The sequence below is a fragment of the Balaenoptera musculus genome, chromosome 4, assembly GCF_009873245.2.
Source record: "Balaenoptera musculus isolate JJ_BM4_2016_0621 chromosome 4, mBalMus1.pri.v3, whole genome shotgun sequence".
Taxonomy (NCBI): Eukaryota; Metazoa; Chordata; class Mammalia; order Artiodactyla; family Balaenopteridae; genus Balaenoptera; species Balaenoptera musculus.
In genome coordinates, this window is record NC_045788.1 from 144,561,128 (window position 1) to 144,587,634 (window position 26,507).

Here is a 26,507-nt window from a genome sequence, read left to right on the forward strand (position 1 = left end):
AGCAATCCCACTACTGGGCATATACCCAGAGAAAACCATAATTCAAAAAGACACGTGCACCCCAATGTTCATTGCAGTACTATTTACAATAGCCAAGTCATGGAAGCAACCTAAATGCCCATCAACAGACAAATGGATAAAGAAGTTGTGGTACATATATACAATGGAATATTACTCAGCCATAAAAAGGAACGAAATTGGGTCATTTGTTGAGACATGGATGGATCTAGAGACTGTCATACAGAGTGAAGTAAGTCAGAAGGAGAAAAACAAATATCGCATATTAACACATGTATGTGGAACCTAGAAAAATGGTACAGATGAACCGGTTTGCCGGGCAGAAGTTGAGACACAGATGTAGAGAACAAATGTATGGACATCAAGGGGGGAAAGCCGCGGGGGGGTGGGGATGGTGGTGTGATGAATTGGGCGATTGGGATTGACCTGTATACACTGATGTGTATAAAACTGATGACTAATAAGAACCTGCTGTATAAAAAAATAAATAAAATAAAATTTCAAAAGTTAAAAAAAAAAAAACTTTCTCCCCACAAAGAAAAAAATATTAACTTTACAGTGGGGAAAACAAGTGGCCATCTCCTTAATCAAGCGGTCAGTGTTGACACACGCTTCCTAATATGATGCACTGAGGAGCCCCATCACTTTTGTTACTTTCCCGACAAAAATGCTTAATTTTATAACCTGAATCTTGTCATGGGCAAACACAGAAAAACATACATTGAGGACATTCTACAAAATAACTTGCCATATGCTTCAAAAATGTCAGTCATCAAACACAAGGAAAGACTAAAGAATTGTTCCAGGTTAAAGAACTAATACATGACAACTAAATACAATGATCCTGGATTAGACCTTGAGGAAAAATGTTTCTATAATCCACACCACTGGTACAACTAGGACAATTGAAATAAGTTCTATAGATTAAATAATGGTATTATACCAATATTAATATTGTGACTCATATTTAACTAAGAGAATATCCTCATTAAAAAAAATACTAAAAGAAGCCACGACAATGAGAAGCCCGCACACTGCAACGAAGAGTAGGCCCCGCTCACCGCAACTAGAGAAAGCCCACGCACAGCAACAAAGACCCAACACAGCCATAAATAAATAAATTTATTTTTTAAAAATACTAAAGTATTTAGGGATTAAGGTAATCACATTTGCAATTTACTTTCAAATGGTTCAAGAAAAAACATACATGGGAGGGAGTATGATGAAGGAAATACAGTAAAATGTTAAAGTGGAATTAATTAAAGAAGCTTCACCTAAAGGTGGAGTCAAGATAGGCCTGTAAGGAAAGTGCTCAGGCCCACCAGGCATCATCAATTTCCCCAAACAGGAAAAAATGTCCCTCCACATCTCGGGCAGGAAGGTGTCCCTGCTCACTATCCAGCAGGAAGAAGAAAACTCTCTTTCCCACGACAGCCCAGCCAATCAGAGACGGCAGCAGCCCATCAATGGGAAGCCTCCATACTCTGGATCCCCAACTCCTCCAGCAGACTCTTTGGTTATCACAGCCCCTATACAAGCAAGTTCCCTTTCTTATTCTCTGGATTTTCCTGTGATCTGTCACAGTTCGCATGTCCCGAGTTGCAATTCCTCTGGCTATTCTGAATAAACTCACTTTTGCTAGTTAATTAACTGGCTATTATATTATTAAAGTTGACATTAACAACTGAGCAATAGTTGGAAGAGGTAAATAGAAGTGCTTTTTACTTCTTTTATAACTTTCTTATAAGTTTGAAGTTAATGAAGAATTTCAAGTCAATCTAGTAAAATGGAATATCCCATATATGTATTACTAGAGTAACTGACACCCTCAAACTATACCTAAAAACACTCCTAGATAAATTAAAAATTTTAATATAACAAGTTAATATATTTGTTCAAAAAATAAAAACTTATGTTCAAACTCTCTAGAGGTAAAAATAATAAAGTAATTGGGGGAAAATATCTGTAACATAAGATAGAGAATTACTTTTTGTGCTTAATAAACATGTACAGCAAGAAGAAAAATCATCCCAGCAACAAAGTTGGAAAGGGTATGAATGGCAATTCATATGTGAAAGAAGAAACAGAAATGACCTATAAATGTCTGGAAAGAATATTTTAGCTCAGTAATCTCCAAAGAAATACAAATGAAGTAAATCCACCAGAAAACTATCATAATTTACCTTCCAAAGCAGGAGTTTTTACACAGTAACAATAGTTATTCCGTGCTTATCACATGCCAATCTCCCAGTGCTCCCGTGTGGTATCTCAGTCCTGCCAGTTCCATGAGGCTGTACTGTTGCCGCACGTGGCAGGGGGAGCCTGGGCAGGGGGTGAAGTGACTGGACCAGGATCTCAAGCAGAGAAGGGGCCGGGGCATCCACCCAGACAGGCTGCCTCCAAGCCCACGTGGCTCTAGGGAAGAATAATGGCCCTGAACAAAGATTTAACAAGAGGACACTGGTTCAGGTTAAAATGGGGAAAAGCTGGAAAACAGCAATGAAAATTCAGAAATAACCATTACAACTCATGTTGGAGGGGAATGCCAAACGACAAGGGAAGTTATCACCTGCTCTCAGGAACCTCAGAGTAAACAGAGCCAGTTACGTGAAAGGTGCACCGTGGAGATCAAACAGTCAGAACGCCCTCTTCTCAGGGGTGAGGAAGGGCAGCTGGCTTTCTTCCTGGTGCTTTTCTGTATCGTCCAAGTCTCCTTCAAAGAGCATGCTTTACTTTTATTATAATAATTCTTAAAAAGATGATTAAAAAGGAAGGTCAATCCTGTGAGGGCATCTCTGAGGACAAGGTGGCCAAAGGAAAGGACCCCAGATCACACGCACAGCACACGGCCAAGGGACCAGCCTGGCCTGGGTGACAAAAGGAAGACTAGACACAGTGCCCGCTAGTGCCCCCTTGCGGCTGCACCTCCTGCCAGAACAGACGGAAACCAGCAAAAACATGACTGGATACTCCTCCAATTTTTTTTGGGAAATAAAGCAACATGCTCCTAAATAACTCATGGGCCAGAAAACTTACAATAGAAATAGAAAATGCTTTTAACTGAATGATACATCAAAACTTACATATAAACTTAAGTGTACATTTAAAAAGAAAGCCTGGGGCTTCCCTGGTGGCGCAGTGGTTGAGAATCTGCCTGCCAATGCAGGGGACACGGGTTCGAGCCCTGGTCTGGGAAGATCCCACATGCCGCGGAGCAGCTAGGCCCGTGAGCCACAATTGCTGAGCCTGCGCGTCTGGAGCCTGTGCTCTGCAACAGGAGAGGCCGCGATGGTAAGAGGCCCGCGCACCGCGATGAAGAGTGGCCCCTGCTCGCCGCAGCTAGGGAGGGCCCTCGCACAGAAACGAAGACCCAACACAGCCAAAAGTAAATAAATAAAAAAAAATTTTTTTTAAAAAAGAGAAAGCCTGAAAATCATTTATCTAAGCATCCATCGAAGAGAGCTTTCTCCTCTGTGGGAGGATTTACTGCAACTTCTTATTTTTCAAACACCGGTCATAGACCATTGGTGAGTTATGATTAACATTTATTTAAATTGAAAATATACATATTATTTATACCTATATAAAGGGATAGTATACATCTTTAATTTTAGCTATACCTTATAGATACATTTATTAACAGATTCATTTATTATCTGTATGTAAGCAATAGTTTCATAAAGTACAAAATAGGACGCACGCATGCCATATACTGAAAATAAGAAATACGTGTCCATTTATTACACTGCTGCCTCAGTTAGTTGTTCAGTTTTATACACAAAGGTATGGGCACGATATACACTGCGTCTCTCATTAAGGAATGGCCCATCATGCTGGAAAACGGCCACTCTTACGTGACGGCAAACCGAGCAGCAGAAGCACCGCGCGGCCAGCTGGACAGGCCAGCCCGACCACAGCCACCCTTTCTGCCCTGTACACACAGCGATGGCTCCTCAAGGCCAGGCTGCAACCTCTCTGACAGGCTCAGGCTTTGTTGCCTTGCCTTTTCAGATTGCAGCCAGGGAGCAATCTTATAACTACTTGCAAGCCTGGGAATTCTGGTGGCGTTTTCCCATACAGTTATAGCTCAGCCATCAGTTTAGAGGTTGTTCTCCATCCTTCAAATCTTTATTCTGCCTACTCAACACAGAGCAACCCTCTTCAGCAGTGACGTGAGGATCCTGCAGCCCCTGCCTGTTCTATGCTTCCCAGTCTAGTAGAGCAACATTGGGATGAACCTGTAGACACCAGAGAATCTCATAATGTAATTTCCAGAAAGCATATATTTTATTTTAACTGTATTATGTAGAAGGAATTTATATTCATTTAATGTCATTCACAGGCAATTATGCTATCCTCTAAGAGTGAATGTGTAATTATTCTGTAACAACTTCCTTGCATCATTTTTTCTCTAGGTAAGCTTTGTAAGTTTTTGAAATTGAGAAAATAACATTTGAACTAATAAAGTTGAAAAATCAGCATTTTTTTTAAAAAGAGGCTTTTAAAAAAAAATATAGACTGCTATAGAAGTTCCCTTGCCAAAACTGATTCATAAAAGAGCTAAGGTTTGTTTGTTTACAAAACTACTAGAAAATACAGATAAAAGAAAATGACTATATATGAAAAGTTGGATGTGTGTTTTCAGTAGAAGGTATGAGGGGGACTTCCCTGGTGGCGCAGTGGCTAAGACTCCAGGCTCCCAATGCAGCGGGCCCGGGTTCGATCCCTGGTCAGGGAACTAGATCTCACATGCATGCCACAACTGGAAGTTTGCATGTCACAACTAAGGACCTTGCCTGCCGCAACTAAGGACCCAGTGAGCTGCAACTAAGACCCAGTGCAACCAAATAAATAAATAAATATTTTTAAAAAAGAGAAGGTATGAGGAATAAGGATGCATTTTTGTTGAAGGAAAAAAAGAAAGTAATTTTTTTCTAAGTAAAATGATTGTTCCAGAATAAGAAAGGAAAAAGACAGGACAAAACCTGAATGGATATAAAAAGCTGTAGGTTTATAGAAAAGGAATCTTGAGAAAGGAATTTTATGTGTAGTCACGTTACTAAGACTGGAATGGATTTATACAAGTTTTTAAACAAGGAAGAATTTTGTTGTTGTTGTTGTTGTTTTTTTTATTTATTTTTGGCTGTGTTGGGTCCTCGTTGCTGTGCGGGGGCTTTCTCTACTTGTGGCGGTCGGGGGCCACACCTTGTCGCAGTGCGCGGTCTTCCCATTGCAGTGGCCTCTCTCGTTGCGGAGCACAGGCTCTAGAGCGCAGCCTCAGTAGCTGTGGCGCACAGGCCCAGCTGCTCCGCGGCATGTGGGATCCTCCCAGACCAGGGCTCGAACCCGTGTTCCCTGCATTGGCAGGGGGATTCCTAACCACTGCGCCACCAGGGAAGCCCCAAGGAAGAATTTTAATATCAAAATTACACTGGTTCTGGGACTTCCCTGGTGGCTCAGTGGTGGTTAAGAATCCGCCTGCCAATGCAGGGGACACGGGTTCGAGCCCTGGTCCGGGAAGATCCCACATGCCGCGGAGCAACTAAGCCCGTGCGCCACAACTACTGAGCCTGTGCTCTGGAGCCCGTGAGCCACAACTACTGAGCCCGTGTGCCACAACTACCAAAGCCCGCGTGCCTAGAGCCCATGCTCCACAACAAGAGAAGCCACCACAGTGAGAAGCCCGCGCACCGCAATGATGAGTAGCCCCTGCTCACTGCAACTAGAGAAAGCCCACACGCAGCAACAAAGACCCAACGCAGCCAAATATAAATTAAAAAAAAAAAATTACACTGGTACGAAATTAGAATTTGCTTTTCTCTATTAAAAGGATAGTTTTCTTAGATTATTGATCTGCTCTTAATAAGAAAGGGTAAACAAATGTTTTTCTTTACCTTTAATGCAATATGTCTAGAAAACTAAGATTCTATGATTTGTCTTTATCGGGTCTTTGATTACTTAAGAAAACTGAGTCTTCTCTATTAAAAGAGACAAGCTTTTTTACAAGTATGTAACTTTTCATATGTGTTAAATTTCATGGGAAGCGTTTTCAAATAAGAAGGGATGCCGAACTTTTTTTAGGAAATATTTATGTGGAAATTATTAATAAACATTCCAGGACTTCCCTGGTGGCGCAGTGGTTAAGAATCCGCCTGCCAATGCAGGGGACACGGATTCGAGCCCTGGTCCGGGAAGATCCCACATGCCGCAAAGCAACTGAGCCCGTGCGCCACAACTACTGAGCCTGCACTCTACAGCCCATGAGCCACAACTACGGAGCCCACGTGCCACAACTACTGAAGCCCATGTGCCTAGAGACCGTGCTCCACAAGAGAAGCCACCACAATGAGAAGCCTGCACACTGCAATGAAGAGTAGCCCCTGCTCGCCGCAACTAGAGAAAGCCTGGGCACAGCAACAAAGACCCAACACAACCATAAATAAATAAATAAATAAATAAACAAATTTATTGAAAAATAAGTAAATAAAATAAATATTCCAGAAATCATATGAAATTCCCAAAAATCTGGTATGCCCTGATATAATTCCAACTCTTTTCATTTACAAATAGTTATTGTTTGTCATTTGCAAACAGTTATTATTTTACTCTGATGCTTTTGCAAAAATGTTCCTGCAAAAGTGCTTCATCTTCAAAGAGATTCATGGAAAAGGCCCTCACAAGTACTCTAGAATGTAGGCTTCTGAGAACTGCTCATTCTTTAGCGTTCTATTTTCCAAAATTAAAGGACCCTTTTTCTCCTCTTTTAAGCTGTCTACAACTTACAGCAATTTAGTAAACATTTATCTTTTTCTCCCTACCTGGTCCCTCAAGAATTCTGAAACTCCTATTAAATATTCTTATTTTTCATAACAATACATATTTGCAAAAGTTAAGTAAGAATCTGTTCTTGTAACAGGACACAACTGGACAAGTCCTTGTCTTGGCCTCTTAGCCTAAAGAGACTTTAAAGATCCAATATGAGATTCCTCATGAAAAGTTCCAACGAAACAGATTTTAAAGAGCCTATATGGTCAGTCGCTATTCCTGCTGCACTTATATAAATAATCAGGCCAAGTTTATTGAAACTAGACTCGGTTATCTTTGATAGAAATGGAGATGATTATAAAGAGAAAAATTATGTTTCAATAATACACCTTTATGTACATCAGATTCTAGTACCATTAATTGTCTTTTAAGTTTGTTTTCTAAGTGTAAACTGGACTGAATCCTGAATTCTTCTGATTTCCTCCAATATGTGGCTAGAACTCTCCAAACTAACATTTACAATTTTCTTCCACTCTTTTGATTTTTGAATCACTATGAAACTAAAACTGCCCTTTTCCCGAAGCCCTGCAAGCAAAAGCTGGACAACTTGATACAGACTTCAACAGCTCATGTGAGGACGATCCTCATGCCTGTTGCTGTGTGGCCACTCAGAAAGATCACCAGAGACATTCACACTGAAAACCAGGAAAATCTGTCTAATTGCCACACTTGTCCTCACTGCATCTGAAGATGCTTAGAACCCAGCATCTAGAAGTCATCTCAACTAGCTGCTCTCCAAACTCAGAAACTGAATTTATAATTTGCTTGAATTATTTACCATTGTTTTTCTTTTGTTTCCATAGAAATGCCTCTCATTGAATTACCTGATTGCACAGATCATATAGAGGTCTAATTTAGGTGGAAAGACAACTACGATGCTGCCTCCTGAAGTAAACACCCAAGGTGCATCCTGTCCTGAGGAACACTGAGGACATGTGATTGCTGACACAGCATGTGCGCCTCCGTAAACAACTTTTAAAGTTTTTGTAGACTGACTCAGAAAGGTAATACCCGAATCTGATTATAACCCATTTGATTTATTTAATTGATTAAATTTGGGCTCTGGGAAATTTTGTAATCTTGATTATTGTTCTTTTTATAGTCATCACATTAATTTCGCAACAGTTTTAAATGCCTACCGGCAGCCACTCACATACCAAATGGTATCCATCGGATCAGACAACTGGATGAAATTTGCAATAACCACATGAATGACGAAGATGGTGACTACATGGCCCTCCAATCCGTCAATTCAACTAATGAAAACAGCAAATATGTGACTCTTCAGCCTGACTACACCAACGGTGGAGAGCGAGAATAACACTACACTGGTTGGTGATACTCTCAGCCAGCTGAGACAATGACCAAAAGGGGGAACTGTTAAAATCAAAAACAAACAGAGACCAGCCTCGAAAATTCCCTGAGCAGACAAAACCAGTTTAATCATACAAACAAAGGCTAATTTAGCTTATTTTGCAAGACTAACTTGACCTGGGTCATTTCTTGTTTACACCTCTGGAAATCATAAAGAAAACTTGAACTGCTTCCCAAGGTTGATACGAGGTAATCACTGAAAATTCTAATATTGTAACCAGTCACTGTGAAGAATAAACAGTTACTGCTTTCTCACAATATAAGCTCTTTATAACAATATATACCCGAGCCTCATTCAATGTTTTGGTTTGTGCACTCCTGGTTTGCAAACTGTCTTTGTGGTGTGTGCATGATAAATTTTTACTAATGATTCACTGGCTTTACTTTTAGCTATTTATGAACCTTTGACAAAATCCTAAACAAAATACTTATTAAATTGAATCCAACAATATATAAAAAGTAAAGCACATCATGACCAAGCTGAATCTATACCAGGTTTACCAAGAGCCATGAAACAACAGAATCATACAAGGATGAAGGAAAATCTACAAAAACTGCACAGAAGCCCCATAACACAGCAAGTCCACATCTATATCCTCAAGAAATGGGAACCTCTGTGCCCCAAAACACAAGTCTGAGATTGTTCACAGCAGGATGATTCATAATAACCCACTGAGAGGCCCTGAAGGATATATGACAAGCACACGCATAAACAAAGCGTGGCATCTGCATTCGACAGTGGAGAGAGACAGACGTGGGATTCCACGTTGGGATCACAGTTGGCAGAGGAGAACCAGGAGGGGAGCTTCTGGTAATGTGTTTGCCTGACGTGGTCACATGGGTGTGTCCACACTTCATAATTAATCCAAGGGCTATATGTATGGTTTGTGTACTTCTCTAAACACGTGCCAGACTTCAACAGGAAAGGTTTATTTAAAAACTACCATTATTTGGACACAGGTGGAGCTGGGGGTACAGGCATACCTCATTCTATTGTGCTTTGCTTTACAGCACTTCGCAGACACTGTGTTTTTTACAAACTGAAGGTTTTTGGCAACCCTGCATCGAGCAAGGCTATCAGTGCCATTGTTCCAACAGCATTTGCTCACTTCATGTCTCTATCACATTTTGGTAATTCTCACAGTATTTCAAACTTTTTCATTATTATTATATCTATTATGGTGATCTGTGATCAGTAATCTTTGATGTTACTATTACAAAAAGAATTTGACTTGCTGAAGGCTCAGATGATGGTTAATATTTTTTAGCAATAAAATATTTTTAATTAAGATACGTACATCGTTTTCTTAGACATAATGCTATTGAACACTTAATAGATGACAATATAGTGTAAACGTAATTTTCATATGCCCTGGGAAACCAAAAATTCACGTGACTCACATTACTGTGACATTTGCAGTGGCTGGAATTGAACCCACAGTATCTCCTAGGTACACCTTTATGTGTCTTCTTTTAATGTTATTAAGAAGATGCAAAAACTAACTCATTTTTGTGTTATAACTGTGCTACTCTGACCCTCAATACACACATTTGATATACTTCAGAGCCTACAGCAGGATTCAGGAGCATCTGAAACCTCTTCCATTTTTAAATGAGCTTTATTCCAGAGCCCCCTGTCTGAGATGGGCCCCCGGCCTGAGCACCCCAAGTGAGCAAATGGCTTGCTCTCAATGACATCAAGGTTGTCTGATTTCTTGGCCCCAAGTTGATGGTACCCATGCTGCGTGACTGAGCATCCCTGTGCCAAGGCCGCCCTTACCTGATCTCTCCGGCCCTGTGGTCTGGGAACTGCTTGTGGAAATGCTTCAGCGCCTGCATCACAGCCGAGGTGCACTCCACATACGTGTAGTCAATCATGATGTCCCCTGGGAAAGAAAAGGAAGGCTTGAGGAATGTCAACTTTACCTCAGCTGCCCAATTTGGCAATTCAGGCCAAACCGTGACACAGGAGAACGCCATAAAATGCAGAGCCTGTACAACACATCACAAGCCTGACCATCCTCCAAAGGAAAGGAGGAAGCATCACCAGCGACCAGCCGGTGACATGGCCACCAGGTGGGAGGGAGGCACCTACACAGGTGACCCGGAGGCCCATCTGTGCTGCAGGACAGCCAGGTCAGTGGGAGGGTAACAGAGAAGCACACACAGCAGAGCTGCACCCCACCCTGAGAAGGCCTCCACAGGAGTACATTTGCCAGTTACAGGAGCCCAACAAATGTAGACGCGGAAGGAGGGTACAGGGGCGCACACAGACGCAGCAGGAGGACACAGGCGAGCAGGTCCCCACTGTCACCTCCCTGTGAGGAGCTTTGGGCTCCATGAGGAGCACTCAGGAGACAGGCCGGCCTCTATGGACGACAGAGCAGGAGCCGGCCCAGGCTTGGGCCAGAGAGCCAGTGTGAATCCCACCCACCTCCAAGAGGCAGACTGCAGCTTTTCTATCCACAACCAGGGTCACCGCACCCTGCGAAGTCGAGAAGCATGGAACACTCTGGTGCTTGGGGGCGCCTTACAGCATCCGCCCGCATCTGCCAGAACATTTGTTGGCACTGCCCCCCGCCAGGGGAAAGAGCTCCAGGCTCTGGCGGGAGATCCGGCCTCAGGCACGTGGGGCCCCTGAGTCTGTGGCAACTGGCCGACCACTCACCGAAGATCTCCGAGGGGTTCAGAAGCTCCAGAAGGTGTCCCCCACGCTTGGTCTCGTAGGTGGCAAACCCTCCATCAGGGTTTCTCATGCTCAGCAACTAAAACCAGAGGGAACATCCTGAGAATTCGCCCATGCGCTGAGCACATGCAAGGGCCCACAGGCTGTGGCACAGCTTTCTAGAAACACCCCAAGGCTAGGAACCAAGGAGCAGGGATGGGAAACAGGGAGCCGGTTTTCATGTTAAACCAGGACCCTCAGGCGCCCAGAACAGTGGGCTGCAACCTTTATCAACCAGGTACTCCGTGACCACCCAGGACCACTCCCCGGCACGTGCATGCTTACCACTTATAAAGCACACGTGCGCCACCAAACTATGTGATCGCCATCGTAAAAACCGGACAAAACTTGGGTGTGCTAAGAGGGTCTGTGGTGGGGTGGCCAAGACTCCACGTGCACAGCGCCCTCGGCTGTGCGACCAGAGTCCCACACCCAGCAGCCTCACCACAGCGACAGCATCGAAGAGCCGCTCTCGTGGGACGTGCTTGGTGACAAAGGGACACTTTTCCTGCAGGAGAAGGAGGGACTTCAAGGCCTCAGCAGTGCAGTCGGCAACAATCCAGCCACAGTCCAGTGTGCTGAAGGAGAAGCCGCCCTGGAAAGTGTGGGGCTGTAAGGGTGGAGGCCAAGCCCACACCTGGCCACCCCAGGCCATGGCGCCTCGCACGCCTGCACAGAGCCGAGGCCCATCCACAGCGGAGGCACAGCCACAGCCCCAAGCCACACACACGTGGACGGCCTCCAACTTCCAGCACAAAGACTGCAGTCTCTGCCCGTCACTGCCTTCAGGTTCTAGTGCGGGACGGGCACAAGCAACCCGCTGTGAGAACGCACCATGGCCACGTCCACGCCCCCACGCGCTGCAAGAACTGCCCTCCCCACCCCTCCCCTCATCGCTGTCATTCATGTTCTGACAGCTTATTTAATGCCTGCACGTGCTGCTGAGTGCACACAGTGTGTGACGTGGTGGGGTGAAGCCCACATAGCTCAGCTACTGCATTTATGCACAACTCTTCAGTCAGGAATATCTTGGGTACATCGGTGGAACCCCACACTGTGCCTCTATCAGAACAGGAAGCCGAGGAGAGAGCCCTCCTTGAGGGCAAGGCCCAGCTAACCGGGGCGCGTAGGGTTGGCCGCGGTACCTTGCTCATCTGGCGGTAGTACTTCTGGTAGTCGGGGAGGTTGTCTGGGACCTGGTGAGCATCCGAGGGGCAGGAGGAACACATCACCACCATAGTACGCAGACACCGGGCAGGGAGGGGCCAGCACAGCAGGACATGCGGGGACCCAGTGCCGCCGCCCTCTCGGTCACCAGTGCCAGTGGGAACCCTCCAGGCAGCACCCACGTGGCCCACTGCCCCCACCCACAATCAGGGCACGCCCTGGGTTGGAGGGGCACCCCGCCTGCGCGAGGCACGGACCAGGCCTGGTCTCACCTGCGAGACCCGGAGATACTCATGCGCCTTCTGCAGGCAGGACGAAAACTCTGGCCTGTGTTGTGCACCCGCCTGGGAAAGAGCAGGGGGTGAGCCGCTAGCCGGCACATGCCTGCGCGCGTGGCTGGTCCCTGGACGACCCTGGTGATACCCGGCCACCACTGGGAACCAGGAGCAAACCCACCCAAGTCTCGGGGCGCTCAGGTTTCTGCCACCAAGTCAGAAAGACACGGTGGAGCGACAGCAGAAGAGGTGGTCCACACCACCCTAGCCCCAGCCCCAGCCTGTGCCCACAGGGTCCCTGCCCATCTAAGGCAGGCCCCCACGTGGCCCAGACTCCTCCCCAAATCCTGCCAACCTCATTCCCACCAGCATAAAAACACGCTCCTATTTCTCTCTAGTACGTGCTCAAAAGTATCCGTAGTGAGCAATTTGAGCACTGAGAAGAGCCTGGAGCCACTCCCCCTTACAGAAGACCCCAGCACCTCGTCACCTCGGGAACAGCCCTCACAAGCTCCTTGCCCCTGAAGACTTCAAGCCAGCCCCACACCTAGAGCTGCCAGGCAAGACCACTGTCTCGGAGCCCAGGTAAGCAAAGGGTCAGGGCCGGCAGGTGCCGTGTCCGGCTGGCTGCAGGGGTGGACACACGGGAAGGGCAGACGGAGGCTGGAGAATGAGCGACAGAGCCACATACCTCCAGCAGAGCCTGGATGGCGAACGCGGTGTCCCAGATCTGCGAGCCATTGGTACCCTGTGCAGAGGGGACAGCATTACAGCAGCCACCTCCCACCCCCACCCCAACTTCCCAGATCCGATGGGTGCCTAGAGGGCCAAGGAAGGGTGCAGGGGCTTCCACCAGCTCCTACAAAGAGGTAGGAGCCCAGCCGACTCCTCACCCCGGGCTCTGGGCTCTGTACCCCTAAAGCCCACGAGGCCCTGAGAGGGGCTGGTCCTGCAAGGAGACGTGGGTCAGGCAGCCCCACCTGCCTTCACCAGGCCACCAGCCAGGACAGGGCTCCTCAGAGCACTTCCAGGATTTGGATGAGCACCGCCATGGCCTCCACTGCTTGCCCACTGGCACGGATCCCAGACCAATCGGTGGCACTAAGGGACACGAGACACTGCAGCCTGGCGGGACAATGTGTGGGAAGAACACACACAGCGCCTGGCCAAAAAGACCTGAACCGGATCAAGCCTCAGGGCCTAACCGCCAGTTTGCAGAAAATCTGGGGTGCAGAGCAGGCAGAAGGTAGACACGCTAGGGACAAATGACCCAGGAGAGAAGGGCACCGGGAGATTGTAGGACAAAGGTGACATCAAAGATCAGCCTCCCGGATTGAATCCTGATACCAGTGAACACACAGCAAAACCCCACCGGGGGCTGCCGTGAACCCAGTGGGGACGGCACGGCAGTTTTGCCAGAACCAGAAGCCCTTGTAAGCTCCAGGGCTGGAGGTGTCAAAGGGGGAGGGGAGCCACATGAGGGCTCGTCAGCCTCCTGCACTTCACGTGTTTCAGGAATCTTTTCACACGAGATTGGCGACATGGGGGCCAGGGAGCTGCAAGTGGGGCTCAAGTGTGCTTGGCAAGGGCACCTGGGGGGGTGGTCTGCACTGGGCGGGGCTGGGCCCACGTGCACTCATCCCAAAGGGCCCAGAGTTCAGTGTGACGCAAGGACATTGCTGGAGGCACCACATTTGCACACTGAGTGACAGGAGACAAAAGCCCTACAGCTCCCGGCTCGCTGACCCCAGGGCCCCTGCAGCCGGGATAGGACCAGGTCAGCCCAGGCTGCCCAGTGACCCAGGAGCCCCACCCCCAGGGACATGCACAGGACGTAAGCTGGGGGAACAGCATCTACAACATCCAGACACTGGAAATCAGCAAACAGTACAAAACAGAGGTGCGGTGTACGCGGAGAGGGGCCACAGGGAGTGCGTTTCAGGACTCTGAAGGGGGTGCCTCTGGGATGCTCAGCTCGGGGCAGTAGAGGGCACGGGTTCTGCTCCGACCACATCCTGCTGCTGTCCTGACCCCACTAACCAGACCCAGCAGGCGAGCTGTGAGATCAGCTGTCCAGCAGCAGTTGGGCTGGCGTCTGAGAACCACCGTGGCCCTCGTCCCCCCGCCGAGCTGCAGCTCTGAATGACTTTGGTGTACAGACTGCTCCCATGGTGAGGCTGCAGGCCCTCAGCTCTCCCACCACCCCCCAGGGCCTGTCAGCATCCCTGCCAGACAGCACACACCCAGGAGGTGCCCGGCGGTGCCCCTCAGATGCGGGACAAGGGGCACCTGCAGCCACTCACCACACGCTGACAGAACACGTCAGGAGGAGTGACTTGGGATCTTAACAAACCCAAAAGGCAGGAACGGTTGCAAGGAAGCAAGCAGCTGTGGCCCTACAGCCCTTACCTGCACTTTCATGCCGTCGAGGCCCAGCCTGCGAGGAGAAGAGCCCAGGTCAGGGAGCACAGGGCAGAGCCGTAAGTCAGGGGCCCAGAGCCCGTGTCCCAAGAGCAATGCACCCATGCAGCAGGGGACACGTGAGGACAGCTCCCACCCCCCACCCAGCTGTGTGCAGGGCCCACCAGGGGAAGAGGCCTCCCTCAAACACAGAATTCCCTGCATGGGACACGCTGGCCTTCAGGCTCTCAGCCACGCCCTTCCCAAGGGCCACGCCCTCCCCGCCACACTCACCAGAGGTAATCGGGAATCCTGGACAAGTGCTCCTGGAAGGCAGAGGAGGCCGGCCCTTCCCTGTGCCAGCACGCAAGCATGTTGATGGTTTTCGAGATCTGGAGGAGACAGCCCTGTCAGGGCTCTGCTCCACACCTGCCGGGGTTCCCGGGCTTGAGGGCCGCAGCCCTACCCCGGCGAGGCCCCAGCACGGCCTTGCTGCAGGCCAGGCCTTCGGTTCTAACCACTTTCCCAAGCACTCACTGCTACCAGGCTGCAGCCCTGCCCTGGGAAAGGTGGGAATGGGCCAAGGCACGTGTGCCAAGGAGGGAGGGGGACGGCAGCAGGGCAAAGACAGGGTGACCCATAGAGGTGACGGGAGCCCAGCCAGCTAGTGAGCAGAACCGCCACGAGGGTGACGGGCAAGGCGGGGACCCGAGTGGGCACGTGGGTTGTGGTGTGTCCTGAGCTGCCTGAGGTAACTCAGGGGACGGAAGATAGGGCTGAGGGCCATGGGAGAGACGGAACGACTTGGAGGCGAGACCAGCGGCGCAGGGCCTGACTGCTCAGAGCAGATGTTCTAGAGGCCCAGCCCTCCCACCCCGGGACCTCCTAGGCCAAGGTCCGATTACAGCGCATTTCTAACTTGCTTTATGCAGCGTTAGGTCAGAGCCCACGCAGAATCCCGTGGCGCTGAAAGGGAAACAACTGGCCCCTCGGTGGGGCGGTGGCAGTTGACGTCCCCCGGGTACCACCCGGCCTCGAAAACACCTGGGAGCAGGGTCACGCGTGGGGCTCACGGGCACTGCGCCCACTGGGCTCACACAGGGAAGCCGTGGGCTGACCCAGCACGGCGGCCAGTCACGGCCGCCCGAGGCTCGCTACAGTGCTGCCTCCTGCACCCAGTGCCCTAAGGCTGCGGGCCAGCCTCCCGACCCTGCACTGGCCGCCCGGGCTCACGGCCCCACGGGGCAGAGCAGGGTCAGGAGCCCAGAGGCTCCGAGAAGCGAGTCTCGAGCCACCAGCCTCAACAGGAATCAGGAGTGGAACGCAAGCACCCTGGTCCTGCAAACCCCATAGGAGAAAGGCAAATGGTGGGTTATTAGGGGTGGGGAAGGGGAGAGGACCAGGGGAGGAAAAGCAGCCCACCCCACCGCCCAGAAAGACCTCAGGAGGCAGCCGCAAGAAGCAGTGCTCCAGACACACCAGGCGGTGGGACGGGAGGGCGGGCCAAGCACAGGGCTCCTGGGGGATCAGAGGCCCACGTCCCACGTAAAGGTGTGGCAGCCTCCAGTGGGAGACCGCACCTCCAGGGAGACCCCCACTCCCAGCTCCACAGACACAGGCCTCTGGGCAACCCGCCCCCAGTCCTCGCCCACCCCAGGCCCAGACACCCAGTGGGCGAGGGGCGCTGACCGGGCCGATGCTGAGGTACTTGGTGAAGCGGTCGTCGGCTGCGATGTGCTCGTACAGCTTCTGGATGGCCCGCTGCCGCAGGCTGGCGCTGTGGTGGCGCTCGTACAGGTTGAGGATCGCTGCGAGGGAGGGGGGCGTCAACGGGCACCAGACACGGAGAGGAGTCCGGCCCCAGCACAGACCCCCCAGGGCGGTCGGCCCACGGCGGCCAGTCTCTGGGCCCCCCCTTGCCAGCCCCCTCACCCACTCTCCTTGCCTGCTGGTGCAGCCCCCTCCCTGGCATCCTGGTGCCGCCCTGCGGCCCCCGCAGCCGTGCAGAGCGTGCTGCCTCCCAGTGCTGACAGGGCGGGTCCCGGCTCCCACCCCAGGGCCCGTCTGCAGGACCAGTGAGAGAACGAACGAATGAATGAAGGGGAACGTGGCCGCCTGCGCACACAGCACCCGCCAGGCTCCAAGGGGAGGCCACTTGGCTCTGAGCAGCCAGGAGGACCCACGGGAGACGGGCTTGGACTGGGCCTGGTGGGGTCCCGCCCCTTCTCTCCCACTGAGGAGGAACCACCGGCCCCTCAAGGCCCTGGCCTCCGGATCCTCTGTCCAGGAGCCCGAGCCCCAGGCGGGTCTGCTGGACACGAGGTGTGCACGGCCGGCCCCGTTGTCCCCGCAGGACCCCGACGCCAGGACTCATCGTGGGGCCGTGTCCCTCCGCTTTCCCTGTCACTTTAGGTGTCGACCGACCCCCGGGGGGCCCAGCCAGCCCCTGGGGGCACCCACCGTACACCACGTGGAGCAGCCAGCTGTGCGGCGTGTACAGTTCATCGGGGGCCACGCTGTCCCTGTGCGCCGGCCAGTCGATGCGGCCGTAGTCCTCCACGTAGAGCTCCTGAGGGCGGCAGCGCCTCAGCCCCGGACCTGCGCGTCCCCTCCGCTGCCTGCCCGCCCGAGGGCGGGCCCCGACGAGCAGCCTGCTCCCCAAGCCGCATGTCAGCGCTGCTTCCCGGGGACGCACTGGGGCCTGGCCTTTGCTCACGGGTGCCCTGCAGCCCACCCCACTGCACAAGCCCCCAGGCAGTCATTTAGGGACAGCAGGTGGGGGCTCCACTCTGTGGCGCTCTCAGCTCCGTGGGCCCCCCGAGAGCGGGCGTATGTGGTCAGGCTCACCTGGCGGAGGCTCTGGACCAGCGGGTCCTCCTCGGCGCTCAGCCGGGTGCCGTAGCAGTAGGCCATAGGCAGGTACACCTGCCGGCAGTGGCACCAGATGGTGGAGGGGTGCGCGGGCATCCAGTCAGGAAACAGCCTGGGGGGACAGCGTGTCAGCAGGCCCCCCCCCACCACTGCAGCCCGGGGCCCTTTCAAGCCGGAACACAGGGTGGACGGCTGTCTCTGGCCCAAGTGGGCACAGCCGTGCTCCCGAGGGGCACGGTCCACAGAAGCCGACAACTTCTCCTGGCTCACCAGGTGCCTCCTAGAGCCAGGAGACTTGGCTCCTAAACGGCGAGGACTGCCTGCGGGTTCCCAGTTGTGACAAACGCGCCACAGCAACAAGAACGTTAATCACGGAGATACTGAGTGAGGGGTCTACAGAAACGCTCTGGACTATCTTTGCAACTTTTCTGGAAATTGAAAACTATTCGAAAATAAAAAGTTTACCTAAAAACCTTCAGGACTGCCACATCTTCTCAGGGCCTGTGTCTTTGATCGTTACCTCTGCTGTGCTTCACCCAGATACGCAGCCTGACGTGAGCACAGCTCTGCCAGCCTCCCAGGCAGGGGCGTGCCTGGGCTGTTTTCTCCACCCGCCCCTTTCAGCCTCCGTCCTCGTGTGAGAGGGGAGGCCACGTGGAGGCCACAGGGAGGTGAGCCCGCCTCCCCTGCTCCCAGGAGTAAGGGTTGGGCAGGTGTCCTCAGCCCCACCACCCCTGGCCTCACTCTCTTGAGGGCTCCTCCACTCACCTTAAAGGGCGTTTGCTACATTTTGGGTAACGTTTCCAGCTTTCCTGCAGCTGAAGTGGTTCAGGGTCTCTGGTCCCTCATCCTGCACACCTGCCCTTTACACTCCAACCTACGCCCTCCAAAACAACTTCCGCCAAGACTAGCAGTGCCCTAGTTACCGAGAGGCCCGGCACCCACGGCCTGGGCCCCGCGGTGCGGGGATGCAGCCAACGCAGTCCCCCACAGCCGCCTCTGACACCACACCCCTCCCAGCGCCTGCTCAGCGCCTTCCTCTGCGGCTCCTTACACACCGGCTAGGTCCGAGGTCCAGCCAGCAGGCCCACCGGTGAGGAACGCTGGAATGGCCCCAGACCACTTCCCGCCCCTTCCATTGTGGCCAGCCTTGGGCAGGTCTGCCCCGGTGAGGCTGGGCCGTCGGCCCTTTCATCAGGCCCCTGCTGTCATCTCCTGATTGGCCCCTTCACCTCGCACCTCTCCTCTACCGATGTCCCCTAGCGCGAGGGCCCCCCAACCTCCCTGACAGCTCCCTGCTCCAGGGACCTCACCTCCTGAAGGTGAGATTGGGGTACTTATATGTATATGAATGTATTCGGGACACATGTCCAGAGATTTCATTAGATATTCACAAAATGTTTAAAATCTCTGGCTTATAAGTATCACACAATATGGAATTAATGTTGATTTTGCTGAGTTTTTAAGCAATATCGTAGTTCTGTTGAAAGAAAATTCTTATCTTTTAAAAACACACACTGAAGAGTTCACAGGGGAAACAGAATGTCTGGGATCAACTTTAACATTCACTAGCAAAAAAGACAAGGGGGACTGTCAGCACGGCACACCCAACGCTGGGCTGGGGAGGGCTGCATGGGCTGTCACCTCCTTTATTTCTACAGATGCTCAAAATGTCCAAAACGAGACACAGTCACAGGCATCTACGCAACAAAGGCAGCGCGTCACGCCCCACACCGGAGGTTCTGTAACCAGCAGGCAGGACCCCAGCCACCTGCCACATGGCCCAACCCCACGGCACCTCCCTCCTGCCCAAGCGGGAACCCTCTCCTACAGTCTGTAGGACTCAGCCAAGCAGGGGCTCTGCCAGGAGCCTAACGCCACCCCACTCCACTGAACGGACAGCCCCTCATCTGACTAATAGGCAGCAGGTGACCCAGGGCGGCGTCACTCTACTCGCTAAGAGAGTGGTGACCGTAGATGGGGAAGCGTACCACATTTCTGGGAACAGAGTGTTGAGGCCTTCCCAGCTGTACACGTTCAGGACAGCCAACCAGAACTTCCCCCAGGAGGGGATGAACACAGCGCCACCTGTGGGGAGAGAACAGGCCCCATCACCTGCCTCTGACTGTGAACATGAGACCCTCAGGAATCGGGTCCCCTTCAAAAGGCAGGCCTGCTAAGGATCCTCTCCCTGTCGTAAGAAGCAGGCTCCAGAACCACTCGGGACCACCCAACACCAGGGCTGCTGGGTGGAACCGACGTCTTCCCCAGAACAAGCCCGCCTGGCCCCTGCCCCCAGGAAGGAGCAGCTGGGAAGGTGAGAGGCCCAGGTGCACACGGCAGCCCGGGTCCCCACGGGCCTGGAGGTGACGAGGGAGCTGACCGTGCACGCTCGGCCTTCTCCCTCCTGGGGTCCACCTGGCCGTCCCACGCTGCACTGCACCCACGCAGCAGACGGATCTGGACTGCAGCTGTGGGGATGCTTGTGGCCCCATGTTGGAGCCCCCCCCACCCCCGAAGCACTGGTCCCAAGCACAGGAAAACCATCCTGGACATGGTTCACAAGGAGGCCTCACCCCGAACCCAGGTGTGCAGAAGGCAAAGACCCACAAAGCTACTAGGGAAGCGTGGCCTGAAGACATTCCTTCCCAGACAAGGAACCAGAAATCAGCCTTGGGACCTCACACTAGTGAGCCCAGAAGCTGACGATGGATTCGTTACAAAAGCAACACACGTGTGAAGAATGCAGGCTCGTGAGAAATTGCAGCAAGAGGCGTCACCCAATGTGGCAGGTCAGGAAGTGACATGCAAGGTGCCAGGCGAAGGGTGAGCAGGAGTCCCTGAGGCAGCGGGGTTGGGTAGCAGGTGGGACAGCCCAGGCAGACAAAGCGGCACGTGCAGAGCCCTGAAGCGGGAAGGGGCTTCGAGGCGCTGACGGGAAGCCGCTGTGTGTGAGCACAGAGCACGGAGGGCGAGCAGCCTGGGGAGTGTCCGTGAGCGGAGGGCAGGCGGGCGAGACGCACTGGGCTCTGCAGAGGAGCAGCGAATACTCTCGGAGGAGCAGGAGAGGAAGGGCCTCCCCAGGGCGAGGGCAGAGGAGTCACCCCAGGAGCCCTACAGGACACACAGGAGAGCAAGGGTGGAGGGTGCAGGCAGAGCTCCACCAGCTCCCACCACTCTCGTGTGGCCAGGCTGCCCTCTGGGAAGGAACACTCCCACAAGCAACGCACGAGCGTGTTGTTCCTGAGTCCTTGCCCATTTGTGAAACAAACAGAATTATACGGCGACCTTAATTTGTGTTTTAAAAATTTACTGGCAAAAAAAAAAAAAAAAATTTACTGGCAAGGTTAGACAGTTTCCTCCTGCTCCTGCTTTGACGCCTTCCTGGCTCACGTGTTTTGCTGTATGTGAAATGCAGGTGCACCTTTCTATTTCCCATTTTCGAGCACTCATTATGCTGAGGAAACGTGAACTCTTTATTACGTAGCACGTGCTATGCAGGGTATACCTTTCTTGTGAAGAATATTCCGGGCTCGCACCAGGTCGGGATCGTCAGGCCCCACGCCCAGAATTCTCAAAGACACATAGTTGAGCGCAGTCCCAAACACCGTGGACTTGTCCTCAATGTGCCTACAGGAGCAGGAGACAGGTGAGAAAATGACGTCTTCCATTACTTTTAAGAAATTAAGCAACGCTTCCGTTAAATTTCCTCAGCAAATCAAGAATGACATAACAACACGAGAAACATCCAGAACAGCCATTTTCCAGTAAGAGCTCCTGCACCTCCATGACAACTGAGCAGTTCCAAAACTGCCCTCAAGTGACTTTCCTGGCGGTCCAGTGGTTAAGACTCCGTGCTCCCAATGCAGGGGGCGCAAGTTCGATCCCTAGTGCAGGAACTAAGATCCCGCATGCTGCAGAGCACAGCAAAACTTCCCGTCCCTGTCCGTTTACTTCCCATGCCTGAATCAACATGACCCCAGGCAGTGGCCCACAACAGACCCTATATCACTACGGCCCACAGAGCAAGCTCCAGAGGCAGCATGCCAGGGCAGGCAAAGGCACTGGTGAGACCTCAGGTCTGTCCCAGGACCCAGACGGCAAAGAGCTGGGATCTCAAGCTCGAGATGCCCACGACCCCATCCAGGAGGCAAGCAGGGCGGAGCTGTCCTCCTAGGGTTCTGTAACGAAGGCTGGTGGTGTGGAGTTAGCCAGCCCAGGAGGGGCGCATGTCCTGGTTGCAGGGCAAGAAGCACCAGGGCCCCACAGCCAGGTGGGCAGGCAGTTGACCACCTTGGGACAGGGCCCTGCTCCCAGAGCAAGCGACACCACAGAAAGGCAGGCTGAAACGTGGGGAGAACTGCCCGGCCTGCCTCTCCCTGCTGCCATCCCAGGGTCAAGGACAATTTTCTTCTGCCTTAGTGATGACAGCAAACGGTTTTCACTGTGGTATATGGGTCTCAGGAGTCTCTCAATCAGTCATGAAACTCATTACAACACGAGCTGCAAAACCAAGGCCTGGAAAGTGAACAGGCCCATTCTGAGAGCCCCAGGGAAACCCGGACCCAGCCTGCACATAGCCTGCAGCCCATCTCCCTCCTGACAGGCTCTCCCCGCCCACCCAGGGCCAGAGCTACAGTCACCCCACCCCTTGACAGGTGCATCTCCCACATAAGAACAGGCGTGCACGTGCATGCGTACACACGCAGCGACACAGGGTTGGGCAGACTCACAGGCCCCAGCCGCCATCAGGAAGCTGCACAGACCGCAGGTATCGTGTAATCTCTTCTCTGTATCCAGCCGGCAGAGGAATGTGCGCCACGTAGCACGTGATCAGGAGGCCTGTGCGGCAGAAAAGATACTCCTCAGCAGGCACTCAGCACTGCTAAGCCCAGGCCCCATTCCTCCTGAGAACCCCAGGTAACAGGCAGCTGTCCGCTAGGGTCTCCTTCCTGTGGAAACAAGCCTGGGAAGGCTATTACTCCCGGCCCCATCAGGGACTTTAGAACTGGGGCCCCAGGAGTAGCAGCAACAGCACATGTGACACGTATCACATGGGGCGTGCAGAGCCCACCCAGCCACTCCAAGGTCCCACACTACTGACACGCCTACTGGGAAAGAAAACACTCAACGGATCATCCCTGGATGGGGTAGTTTACTCGCTTACATTTACATTTTCCTGTTTTATTAATTTTAATAGCACACATCACTTTGCAAGATGGACAACAATAAATATTGCCCACAAAGAACCTTCTGTTCCCAGCCTAGCCCTCCTGAGCATGGTGTTCAAAGGCCCCCCACCCCGCCCCTCCACCCTACCCCGGGCCTAGGCTCCATCAGCCACGTGCCCATGGCACCGAGCACGCGGGGTCTCAGGCAGGCCCCAGCAGCAACGTGTCATGGAATGGATGCCCAACTATGGCCAGAGGCATGAGAAGCCCCAGCAGACACACCCACACAGACACACTCTGGAAAGGCAGATAGATATGGAGACACCACAGAGGTTCACAGAAAAAAGCCCATCTCCTTTCATAACAGGTATGATGCTGTCAAGACAGGGAAACACAAAAGCAGGAAGCAGAGCCGGTGTCTTCCCCATTTTACAGGCAAAGAAACTGAGGCACAGCCCCTAAGTGGTGGGGCTGGGGCCGGAGCCCAGGAGGTCCAACCCCAGAGTCAGGGATCACCACAGTGATGCTCAATGTCACACGGGCCACACAGAGTCATGACCTCCAGGAGCATTTGCCAAATTAAAGCAGAAAAAGACCGGTCAAACTTCAGCCAGCCATGGAAGAACCCTGAGATGGCACCCCCAAACAGGCCAGTGTCCACCTGAGAAAGATGGCCTGTCCAGAGTCCAGAGGGAGAGAGGAAAGCCCCAACCTACAGCCTGCAGAGGGCAGGTGGGGCAGCAGGCTGAGCCCAGAGCTACAGCAGCAAGCACAAACCAATGCAGTGTCCCCATGACCAATCACCACTGAGTGCCTGGTGCCATGCACATGTGACCAAACCCAATCCCCACGATCCCCACATCACAGATGAGTCAGCCAAGGCATGGTGAAGTCCTGCCACCTTGCCCAGGGCCAGAGCAAGCCAGTGCAGTCACTGCTTCCCCATGAAGATCCCTGGGAAAAGTCTCAACAGGCTCCAGGTCCGACCAAGGGAAGAAAGCCCAAAGCCTTGCCCCCAAGCATCAGGCCCCTGGGTCCCTAGTCAGGAAGATACAAAGCTGTACAGTCCAGCAGGCAGCAGGGCTTGGAGTCAAAGCAGAGATGGGAGCTGGATGGACTCCCAGTGCAACTCCCACTAAAGGAAAAGGTCCTCCTGCATAAATTCAGAGAATTTTCCGGATTACAAAGCTGAGCATTTCTTTAGAGAAACATTCCCAGAATGCAAAACAGACTTGTCTAGCCAAACCAGTTCAGCACCCAGGGCCTCCAACTGCGGTCCTCCTACAACTCACCAACCCGCACCTACAGGTCCCCTCTGAGCTCTCCCGGCCAACACTTCAGGTGAGTTCACACACACAAGCTGCCTACATAGGACTTAAAAGATTCCTACCCACCTCTGCACCTTGTCATAGGCTAGGCCCTCCACTGACGCCCCTGCTCTGCACTGGGACTCAAGAGCCCCCCCTGGCCCCCACAGCACCCCCCCGCTTCCTTTTTCAGAACGCTAGCTAGCTGAGCCTTTGCTCCCATCCCCTGGCAACAACAGCAGGACCACTCAGGCACAGGGCGCAGGGCAACCTCCCCGGCCCTTTTCTCTGTGAGCTCCCGGCGTGTCACCTGTCCACTCATTCACACCTCAGACGTTCACCCAAGGCCTGAACCAGATCAAGCCAAGACGCCAAGGATGCCCCAGGGGGGCCTCGCCCGCAGGCCATGACAGCACCCTCCTACCTGGCAGGAGGAAGAGCGGGCCACCGTAATCACCGGCCCAGTGCCCGTCCTCAGCCTGCAGGGCGGCGTAGAACGTCATCCCATTGAGAGCCCCCTCACGGGCTGTGACGGCTTTCGGCAAGTCCTTGAAGTGACTCCTCTGCCAGGAAGAGAAAGGAGTTGAGAGCTCAGTGGTCTGCAGCCAGGCCAGAGGAGCCCTTGGCACTTCGAGACCAGTTCAAAGTAACAAACCTGAACTGCCTTGAAAGTTTCAGCTGTTTCAGTCAAAGGCCTAAAACTCTGATGACGGCATTGCCAATCTTAGCAAATGAATGGTTCCACGTCCTCGTGGTTCTGCGTTCCAGTCACACATTTGCAAATTTCTTCACCACTTCTCCAAGACATCTTGAATGGAGCAGGTGCCCACGTGTGTGGGGCGGGGCATTGATGCCCACCCAGACCTGGAACTCAGGCCCCCCTCGGGCAGGGGCCACGGGATGGCGCAGTGACAGGGAGACCCCATTTCTACGTCACACTCTCTAACTAACTGAATTTCTCTTATGAAACTCACTAGATCAAAAACTTCTTTTTCTGAACAAAAACGAAGTTAGAGCAGTTTCTTACACGCAGCTTAGTGATAAAGGGATTGAAGCCAAGGGCCCACTCACTTCACGCTCCATCTTTACCTCGATTAACTCCGGCAGGAACCAGCTTTGGCGACACGAGACACAGGTGCCCAGTACACATCCCTTCTGTTTTACCAGAGAAGAAAACGCCCTTCACGTCTAGCTGTTTAAATCTCTCTACTGGCTCCCAGTGCCCACTGCTAACAAGGGAGGCAGGCGGGTGTCTGGTGGCGTCCCAGACCCCGCACGTGGCGAGCAGAATCAACACTTACGGTGTCCAGGCCCAGTAAGTGAGCTTCCAGGCCAGACTGCCCTCGGCCAGGGTCTTCTTCTCCTTGGAAGTATGTCCACGTCTGCCTCCCCCTCTCATTGCTGAGTCGCCAGCGGCTGAGGTCGGTGGCGGGCTCTGTCTTATAGGGTCCCCCTCTTCGGCGCAGGCACCTGGAAGCGACCATGCTCAAGTGACCTGCTCGCCAGGTCAGAGGCCAGAGGCGCAACGAACTGCCCGTTTCACCCCAGCGACCTGCGAGCAGACCACTGTTTCCCTTACCTTGAAAAATAAAAACCCTCTTGGCGCGCTTCTGCACCTAAACACCGCGCCATTATTTCTCCGGGAGAGGAGACACATGCCACAGGGACCGCCGCCCACGTCCCAGTCCCCACCCCGACCCCCAGCCCCACCCGGCTCTCCTCGGCCCGGCCCCAGAAGGTCCCCGGGCGACACCGCCGAAGGAGAGCCTGCCCCTCACCGCCCCTCACCGCCCCCAGGGCCGGTGCCGCAGGTCTCCACAGACCGCGGGCGAGGCCGGACGGCGCAGCAGCCTCGCTGGAAGCCCCCGACCCAGTGAGACCCCCTCCGCGGCGCCCCCGACCGCGCCCTCCCTTCTCGAGGGGCGCGGGAACTCACGTGCCCTCCGTCATGACCGCCGCGCGCTCCCGGTTCCCCTCAGCCTGCGCCCCGCAACCGGACCAGCCACCAGCCCGCGAAGGCCTTCGCCTCTGCAGACCGGGGAACGCGATGGGAAGATGACCGCGCAGCCAATCAGAGCGCGGTGAGGGTGGGTCCGGGGCGCGGCCGGCTAGCTCAGTGGTGGAGCGCGACGGTCTGAGCGTTGGGGGCGGGGCCGGGGAACCTTGACGGAAGCGGGATCTGGGGGGCGGGGCGTTGAGTGGGCGGGACTGGGTGGGTAGGCGGGGCTGGGTGAGTGGGCGGGGCTTGGTGAGTGGGCGAGGCCGGGAGGGGCGTGACTGCCAGTCACGCCTGCCGCCGGAGTCTGTCAGCCTCGGAGCGACTTGTGGGGCGATGCGCCAGGACGAGGCCACCAGGGGGCGCCTGAGACTGAAT

At 53.1% G+C, this 26,507-nt stretch overlaps 1 protein-coding gene across 3 annotated transcripts in view; it reads right to left on the reverse strand.

Annotated features, from left to right (window-relative positions):
• LSS (lanosterol synthase) overlaps nt 1-26,189 on the reverse strand; it is a 40,530-nt gene extending 14,341 nt beyond the window's left edge. For all 3 annotated transcript variants that reach the window (XR_005019698.1, XM_036850458.1, XM_036850457.1), the window contains exons 1-17: nt 26,070-26,189; nt 25,435-25,603; nt 24,558-24,696; nt 22,389-22,497; nt 21,164-21,285; nt 19,647-19,743; nt 17,632-17,767; nt 17,245-17,353; nt 16,474-16,592; nt 15,079-15,176; nt 14,794-14,821; nt 13,076-13,132; nt 12,382-12,453; nt 12,088-12,138; nt 11,388-11,537; nt 10,886-10,982; nt 9,998-10,103 (exon numbers count right to left, since the gene is read on the reverse strand). Coding sequence is in view for 2 of the 3 variants with exons in the window: in XM_036850458.1 (XP_036706353.1) it covers nt 9,998-10,103; nt 10,886-10,982; nt 11,388-11,537; nt 12,088-12,138; nt 12,382-12,453; nt 13,076-13,132; nt 14,794-14,821; nt 15,079-15,176; nt 16,474-16,592; nt 17,245-17,353; nt 17,632-17,767; nt 19,647-19,743; nt 21,164-21,285; nt 22,389-22,497; nt 24,558-24,696; nt 25,435-25,603; nt 26,070-26,083 (1,673 nt within the window). In the remaining variant the exon portion in view is untranslated. The remainder of the gene's footprint in view (nt 1-9,997; nt 10,104-10,885; nt 10,983-11,387; nt 11,538-12,087; nt 12,139-12,381; nt 12,454-13,075; nt 13,133-14,793; nt 14,822-15,078; nt 15,177-16,473; nt 16,593-17,244; nt 17,354-17,631; nt 17,768-19,646; nt 19,744-21,163; nt 21,286-22,388; nt 22,498-24,557; nt 24,697-25,434; nt 25,604-26,069) is intronic.
• Nucleotides 26,190-26,507: the final 318 nt, after the last annotated feature.